Source organism: Gossypium raimondii, chromosome 13 (genome assembly GCF_025698545.1).
Source record: "Gossypium raimondii isolate GPD5lz chromosome 13, ASM2569854v1, whole genome shotgun sequence".
NCBI lineage: Eukaryota > Viridiplantae > Streptophyta > Magnoliopsida > Malvales > Malvaceae > Gossypium > Gossypium raimondii.
The window spans coordinates 58,560,445-58,569,768 of record NC_068577.1 but is presented as its reverse complement, the minus strand read 5'-3'; the positions used below and the strand labels follow the sequence as shown (position 1 = coordinate 58,569,768).

General features: G+C 32.4%; 1 protein-coding gene across 1 annotated transcript; it reads left to right on the top strand.

Annotated features, from left to right (window-relative positions):
- Positions 1-1,468: 1,468 nt before the first annotated feature.
- On the top strand, positions 1,469-3,825 carry LOC105783273 (probable glucuronoxylan glucuronosyltransferase IRX7). Its single transcript, XM_012608631.2, has 4 exons — positions 1,469-2,121; positions 2,219-2,583; positions 2,662-2,912; positions 3,029-3,825. The coding sequence occupies exons 1-4, from the start codon at positions 1,890-1,892 to the stop codon at positions 3,492-3,494; spliced, it is 1,314 nt and encodes a 437-aa protein (XP_012464085.1). The 5' UTR covers positions 1,469-1,889; the 3' UTR covers positions 3,495-3,825.
- Positions 3,826-9,324: the final 5,499 nt, after the last annotated feature.

The window sequence follows — 9,324 nt, the reverse complement described above, 5'->3', positions numbered from 1 at the left end:
GGACTTCAAATCAAACACCTCACCAATTTTACAGGTTTCTACTATCAGATCATCCATTTAAATAGTAATCAATGTCTAACAAAAATCCATGTAGAGCAATCTGTTTTTCAAATCAACTAAAAGAAGAGAGAATGAAGATAGAAAGCAGGATCACACGTGTGCCACTAACTTCAATCTTCTACTTGATAACTACACTAAGAATGGATGGGTAACGTAGGAGAGACGCACCCAATGCCCCAATCATGATCTCCGTATCTTGGCAAACCAAATACCTACAAATTTAATCACCAACCAGTCTTCTTCTTTAAACCTTACCAGTTTCAGCCAAATCCCTACATATCCTACTTCATATATTATATGCTGCTGTAATCTAATTATTTGTGTAGGTAAGATGTCACTGTGAAGCTCTAAGATATTGAGTATTTTGAAAGACTAGCAAACTTGTCTGAAAATCATTTGCTTCTAATGCTTGTTGGTGGTGGTACCATAATATGGTTGCCATTTTAATTTATTTTGATGCTGCTATTCTACCTCTAATCTTGTTTCTTCAATCATCTTTTTCCGATTCAGATTTTAACATTAACCTCATTATTGTTTCTTTAATCTAATTAAGTTCTTTTAAAATAAATTTAATCCTACAAATATATTTTATACGTATTTAAACATTAACAATACAAAATTAAATATTAATGTGTTCGGTCATTGAGTTTAAATAATTTTGAATCATACAAAAAGTTCAAATTTGGATTAAAAAATGAATTAAAATTGGTAAAAGTATCGTTAAGGCTTTTGTGGTAAGAGTTAAATTACATTTTGCCTCATTTGTTAAAAAATAGACAAATTAATCATGTATATTGGATCAAATAACAAATTAGTCATTTTATTAAAAACACCGTCCAATTCTACTATTAAAATCGATCTCTGCTTGTCAACATGAGATACATATAATACATCACGTGTACCGGTTAATAAATAAAATTTTTAACAAAAAAAAGACTTGCTATTTAAATATATAAATTAATTTACTAATTTTTTAATAAAACTAATATAAAAAATTTATAACGCATTGATTTTTGTTGAAAAAAGAGAACAAATGCAATAATATCCAAATTGAAGAACCCAACTCTCAACCATTGATGAAAACCCCCAATGGCCCCACCATATACCTTAATTAGCAAGCACCACCACTTTCATTAATACCAAGCAACCAGAGGTTTAAATTTAATTATCATTCTCACCTTAATTAATCCATTACTTACCACTATCTTTTCATTTTTACCATACTTCGCCAAGCCCATTTTTGCCATTTTAATCCTTCACGGGACCAAAACACACAAAACATAGAAACCGAGACCTACACTGAGTTCCATTCTGCAATTTCTGTTCCACCACCATGTGACCTCTCTGAACCTCTCTTCTCTTTCAAAAATAATAAAAAAAACCATTTTTTTATTTTTTATGTTTTTGCCATTGATGAAAGCTGAGTCTAGCCAAACATGTTGTGTAATAAGATAAGCAAAGTTAACCTTTTTTTGTTGTTTTTCTTTTTCAAGACAAATTGTTTAAAAATTTTGGTGCAAAAAACCGAAATGCCAACCAACATGTATCTATCCATCTTTTAATCACTCTAAACTTAGTTTCTAATTTATCGTTTAAAACCAGAAACCGAAAGCTCCGTTTCAACTGCTCTTTACCCTTTAGCGAAAGCTAGGCTAAACCCTTTCAAGAGAAACAACAACAACAACAACAAAAAAAACAGGCTTCTGCTACAACTTATTGTTACTTCTGTCTATTTTTTTTTTCTTGGTGGGGTTGTCTTTTTAAATGGGATGGCTTCAGAGCTGCAGATAATACTCACCAAGACAAACAAAAGGGTTCTTTGTTAAAAGATGAGGACATTACACAAAGGCAGACAATCTGAAAAGAGTCTCTTTTTTAAGTATTACAAATGGGTTCTTTGGTTTTCATTTACTCTTTATTTTCTAACATCTTTCTTCATTACCAACAAGCCGCTACCTTTGTCTAAAACCCGTGTTTCTGGTTCTAAATCTTCCCTTGCTTCTCGTGTTCTGTTCGAATCTGTCAACAAAACCAGACATAAATCCAAACCCAAAAATCCTGGTTCTTCTTCTAATCCTTCCACTATTCCTTTTTTCCCCCACTCTTTTATTGAAAAGGCAAGGTTTTTGATGTTTTTAATGTTTATTTTTGTGGACAGCTGCGTTTAAAGATTTGAAGATATTCATCTACGAGTTACCATCAGAATACAACGAGGATTGGCTTTCGAACAAGAGATGTAGCAACCATTTGTTTGCCTCCGAGGTTGCCATTCACAGAGCATTGATGAACACCTATGACTTGAGAACATTCGACCCTTATGAAGCTGATTTCTTTTTTGTTCCTGTTTATGTCTCATGCAACTTCAGCACCGTTAATGGCTTCCCTGCCATTGGCCATGCTCGTTCTCTTATATCTTCTGCTATTCAGCTTATTTCCTCGAACTACCCTTTCTGGAACCGAACACAAGGTTCCGACCACATCTTCGTTGCTTCCCATGATTATGGAGCCTGCTTCCACGCCATGGTAAGCCTCAAGAATCTGATATAAGGGTCTGTTAAGAGTCCTTAACATGGTTTTTAATTTCTGTTTTGCTCCTTGTAGGAGGATAGAGCTATTGATGATGGGATTCCGGATTTTATGAAGAATTCGATAATTCTACAAACTTTCGGTGTTAATTTCAAGCACCCATGTCAAGACGTTGAACACGTTGTTATACCGCCTTATATACCGCCGGAAAGTGTACGGAATACCCTGGAGAAATCTCCGTTGACCGGGAACAGAGACATCATGGTCTTTTTTAGGGGGAAAATGGAGGTCCACCCCAAAAACGTTAGTGGAAAATTTTACGGCAAGTAAGTTCCAAAATAAACAAAGGGGTCACAATCATGTTCATTGCTAAGCTTTAAATCATTCTATGATGGAGGAGAATTACTTGCTTATCCGTGGTTATTGTTGTTTTGCCTATCAGGAAGGTGAGGACGGAAATTTGGCGGAGATATAACGGTGACCAGCGGTTTTACTTACAAAGACAGAGATTCGCCGGTTACCAATCAGAAATCGTACGGTCCGTTTTTTGTTTGTGCCCACTCGGGTGGGCTCCATGGAGTCCAAGGCTTGTCGAGTCCGTGGCCTTGGGTTGCGTGCCGGTGATAATAGCCGATGGTATCCAATTGCCATTTCCCTCCGCCGTGAAGTGGTCGGAGATTTCCCTCACGGTGGCGGAAAGGGACGTGGGGAAGCTAGGGAGGATCCTGGAACACGTGGCGAAGACCAATTTGTCAACCATCCAGAAAAACCTGTGGGACCCTGCTGTCAGCAAGGCCCTACTGTTCAATGATCACATGCAAGAAGGAGATGCCACGTGGCAGGTTCTCGAGTCACTCTACAAGAAACTGGACCGGTCGTACAAGAGATCGAGGGTTTCAAGCCAATAGGGAGCGAACACGTGGAACTGTGTTGTGTGGCGCCAGCTAAGGTTTGTTTCCTTCCCAACGTGGAAGACAGCTAGGAATGGTGTTTGAATCCTCAAAAAGAAAAAAAACGAGAGATGGGAATTTTTATTTTTATACGGTGGGTCGGTGAGCCCACATTAACCCCATTCCTTTTTTTTTTTTTTTTTTTTAGATATTTAGAGGCAGAAAAAAAAGCAGTATAGTTAGTTAATTATATGAAAATGGGCTCTATTTGTTTGTTTGTACATGGAAAAAAAAGACAAAATAACTGTTTTTTTGGTAAATAATACAAATGAAATAGTTCGTTTTTTTATTACAGTGAATTTTTAAGACCAGATCCATGTTCAAGTTTTTGAGCTGTTTCTCTTGGAACTCGTTTAGGGTTTTTTAATGGACTTATAACTTTGAATAGAAAAGTGTCATTGAAAATGATAATTAAAAAAAAACCCAGTTTTTGTTTAAAGGGGAAGAAAAGTCTGAAGTTTTGTCAGAGTGTGAGGCGACAGGGAACAGTGAAGTTGTCAGTGTCTTAAAGAAGGGATAGTGGGGAATGAAGATAAGCAGTTAATTTGAGCTGGCTATCATTAAATATTGCAAGTGGGACGGTTTCTGTTGTATTTAAATTACATCACTTCATAGACTATAATCTTAAAAGCCGGTAAACTATGGCTACAACCGAAGGTAGTGGCCGTCAAATTGTAGGCAACCCTTCACAACGCCAGGATACAAGAGACGTTGTGGAAGCTAAAGAGTATGTTTGCACGACAAAAGTGGAAGAGATGAACCGAATCCCAGCTGTGCGAGAGATTCAAATTCCCAATTTTGTGTATGATTTTTCAATTTCCGAAAGATCACACCATTTGAGCGACACCAGCGACAATAATGTCTTCCTTCCGCTGCATGTGCTAGAAGTGGGTTTTCATTTGTCTTTCATCCCTTTTTTTCACCATCTCCTTAATGATTACAATATAGATCCCGACCAATTAGTATCTAAACAACTCCAAATATGGGCAAATTTCATTTCTTAACCTTAGATATGAAAGTAAATAACAATAAGGCAGCAGCAGATTTTCACCTCCATAATGTTGTGCATGTATGGTTAAAAATGCAAATAAATTGAAGGTAAGGAAAATAGGTAGGCGTATTGAAGTGAGTGTACATAAATAAGGTGATTCAATGCCACCCCATTAAAGCATGTCATAACTTGGTTGATAAGCAGTTAATACATGGTGGTAAAAATAAAAATATATTGTAATTTTTAATAGATTTTGAAAAGATTAGATCCCGTTTGGTTTCTAGAAATATTTGTATTTTTTATTTTGTAAAAATAGTTTTCATTTCCTAATTTTAAAATTTGAAAAACATGTTTTATAAATAAAAATAAAAAATTGTTTTCAATAATGAAATCATGTTTAGCATCTTTTCTCTACAATAAGAGCATGAGATATAAAATTAAAATATATATATGCATTTATATCGATTCAAACCACAATACTAGATTTAACATTTGAAAAACTATTACCGATTGAGTTTTAACTCGATTGGCATGGGTATTATTGTCAATACAGTAGGATGTAGGTTTGAGTGCGTTAAAACACATTATCCTTCTATGAGTAGTTCTAAGCATTGTGTTAAAAAGAGTTGATATAATTACAACTTATAATTATATTGTTTAAAAAATCTATTAAAAAGAGAGAATATTTTTACCTTTATATGGGCTTGAATACATTTTAGTGAAAATAATGAAATTTTTTTTGTTATTTTCTAATTTTCACGTTTTTCATTTACCTAAAATTATTTTTAAAATTTTCGATCAAACATGTTTTTTTAAATGTTTTTCATTTTTAAGAAAATGAAAATGTCCTTTATTTCTTGAAACCATACGGAGCCTTAGTTTTTTGAACAATAAAACCGAGATAGAAGACATGTTTAAAGAGAAAATGGTAAACTACATTAATAGTTAATCAACTATGGTTTTGTTTTTTTATAACCAAACTATAAAAGTTAGAAAATGATCGCCTAATTATTGGTAAATTTCTTTGTTGGTCACCCAATTATCTTTGATTTTTTGGACTATCCATTTTTACGTTAGTCAACTAGTGCCTAAAAAGGACAAAATTAAATAATTAGATGGTTATTTTTATAACTTCTCATACTTGTGTCATAAAAAGGAAAAAAAAACATAGTTGAATATCCTCTAATGTAGTTTACAAAAAAGATAGAAGAAAAGTGGTCTCTAATATTCCACACCATAATGGGCTAAAGCCTGCATTGCTTTGGACTACGGATTAGGCTCATATTTTGGTTCATCCATCGGCTTGACAAGGCAAGGTGCAGACCCTCCATGAAATCCAAATTTCCAATGCAACATTTGTGTATGATTGTTGTTTTTCGTCTGCTAAAACAACTTTAAAAATAGATTAAAATTATCGAATTTAATTATTTCTTTGACTAAACTAAATTTTGTTACTTATTATTGCATTTGTAATAATGTCTAACTTACTATTTTTATATATTATTTTCAAAGAAATCAGTCGATAGATTTCAACAGCAATAGTTTGAGTTAAGATAATTTCAAATTTTAGAAAGTATAGAGAGATGAAAGTAGAAATTATGGATTAAATCTAGAAATTCATGATGAATGCATTCAGAATAGTTTATGGAGGTCAATTGATTCAATGACGTTCATTTAATCTGCTTGAATTGGTCCAATTTGTAGAACATACGGAGAGAACCATCTACTCGAAGTCTCGGTGGCTCAGTGAAAACACTTTAATAATTTAGAGTTAGCATGATTTAAGGGATAAGATTATATAGTGTTTAAATCCCTTATGTCTCTCATATTGTAAGTAGGCATTACCGTTAAATCTAATAGAGCTTTCACCTTCATTTGTATTCATCCCATTAAAAAATAATTAAATATTTTAAAATATTTATTCAAACACTTTTGTGCGTGCGTAAATTTTTATAACATTTTCCGTTCATTTATTGTTTCATCACTTAAAATTTTGTTTTCTTTAAATATTTAGATTCATTTAAAACCAAATTCCCATTTAAGGCTACGCTGTTTGGTTAGTGTAAGACTTACATCTATTTCGAAAGAAATTGACACCATTTTAAACCAAAATTTCTTACCAACCATATCAAATGCATAGATCTTGTAAGAAAAAAAAATACTAAGTGACCTATATCCAAAATTATAATATCTATTTCAGTAAAAGGGTGGAAAATTAAAAAAATCATTATACAAATATTTTATCAACAAATGTAATTTCCGGCAAAGAAAATAAAAGGAAGCTAATATAATTGAAATTAACAAAACATATATTGTCATGGTTAGTAAACTATCATAGAGAGTTGTTATCAATGTAGCAGATTATTAATCTAATTATTTTTTATTTATGAATTCAGAAAATATTATGGATAATCGTTTGCATTGCGTGACAAAAAAAAACAAATATAATCATAAAATTTTTTAAAAAATAAATAAATTACTCATGAGAAATTAAAGAATGCAATTGCATGAGTTGATTGATTGATTGTTACCGTCTGATTTCTGAGCAACCCTCATCTCAGCCAACCAAACCGCCACTTCATCCCATCACAGTCCACCCTCGAGGTAGGAAAATATAGGTACTTGCCATATTATTGGCCACAGCTGATTTGGAAATCAAAAATGGATGAACTGACACAAAGCCTGGCAGAGAGTAGGGAAACGCGCGAGTGAAGCCGCCCGCACGTGGGACCAGTAAAGAAAATTGAAAAGGAAAAGAGGAACGGGGGACACGAAGCTCAAGGCAGAAACGGACACGTTTCGACCAGTTAAAAGCACGAATCTTTAAAATGATGTGTTTTTTAAAAAGGAACTATCAAATTCAGTAAGTAAAATAAATAAATATATTTTCTGGGATTGTAACATGGCGAACGCAACATGTTACGTCATTGGGGACAGCTTACGAGAAAAAGAGTTTTGTCTTTTCTTCTCTCACAAAACCCCTTTATTTCTTCTCATTTCGAACATGAGACCTCTTCTGCTTTTGCTTAATTACACAACTGGTCCCCAGACTATACCATTTCTCCTACTAAGGTTCTTCAAACTATACCCTCTTTATCTCATGAATTATTTCATCTTAGAGACTTTATAATTTAAAAAATGATAGTAACATTGTAGAGTGGAAAATACAATTAGTCAAAGACTTGATTATACTACAAGACCCATCTTTCTTTTCTCCAAAGAGAAAGGATGGATCATCTTTCAATCTCCGAAATGTATACTGCAATTTGATAATTCTTATTTCAACCATGATTTTATAGAAATTTATTTGCGGATTTATTCATGAGTTAGATTATAGTTTAGTTTCAAAAGAAATTTTCAAAGTTTGTCTTCAATTTGACTCAACTTACTCTAGTTCGAGGTCGAGGTTGAGCCAACTGGACGGACATTCGAACTATGCAGAGGTGAAGTCAGAATTTTTTTTTTTGGTGTGTTGCAATAAAATTGTATAATTTTACGATAGTAAAAATGTAATTTTACCATTTTAACAACCTATATCTTTATACTTTTTAAAAATTTAAATCAAATTTTTATCATTTTGGGGGACCAAAGTACAAATTTATCATTGATAATTTAAAATTATGTAAATTACAAAAAAAACCTAAATGAAAAATTTTTTATTTTAGGGAAAGTCGAGTCCTGCCAGCCCCTGAATTCGCCATTAGAACTATGTACAAGTCTAATTACAAGCAATCAAATATAATTGAGACATCTTAACTGCTAAACTTTGAGGAGCACTTAGAGAATTGAACACTAATAACAAAGGGGGCAACGGTGCAAAAAGTTGCAACGAAGAAAAAGTCTTAATATCTCTACGCTCGTCTAAATAAATTATATTATATTTAATTTCTGATATAATTTGATACCCATTTTTTTTATAATATTATTTTTAGTTTGTTTAAATATTTTATTCTAATTAAAATATTATTATGCTCCATTACAGTATTAAATTGGGTCTAAACATTTATTTTAATTTCAATGCGTCACATCATAAAAATTATTTAATAGCGTTAATAAAATTAACTCATGAAACATGGGTGGAATCAGACTAGTACCCAATTATTGTTAGGTTTTATTATAAAAATGAAAGGATGCAAAATTTTCTACCTTAGTTTGCCAACCGTTGAGAAAATTACGCAAGCCTTCACATATCGACACTTGTGTTTTTTACTTTTTATTGCCATCCAATCACATCATAATTAATTTACCCTCCATTCTTCATTTTGTAGGAAAGCCCCAGTAAGATCTCAATATTAATTATAAATTAGTGCAGTTTTAGGGTTGAGGTGATTTTCTTCAAGTATATTATGATAATTTACAAATTTGTTATATTACATAATATCTCTATGTTTCTATACAAACAAGTGTTAATATTTTACCAAGTTTTGGTATTCCCGGTCAAAGGTAATTATCTATAATTTCTATGAATAGGTTTTGTTTGGTTATATTTGTTATCTTGATTTCCAATTGTATCTACTTTTGATACTCATAAACAGTATTAAACTAAAAATAATAATCTCTAAGTTATCAGCAGGAAAATCCATTCTTAAACAAACAGCTAAATCCTTATTAGTTAATATAATCATAATTAATTACCTTTTTTATATATATTTAGATAATGAGTTTTACAGAGCAATCTGATTGCACTGTTGGCAAGAGACAAAGATAAGAGTAGGAAGCATTTAGTGAACGTATTATACATGATTATCTTCCTTTCTTGTTTTATTCTACTACCTTATATCCAAGGATTAATTTATA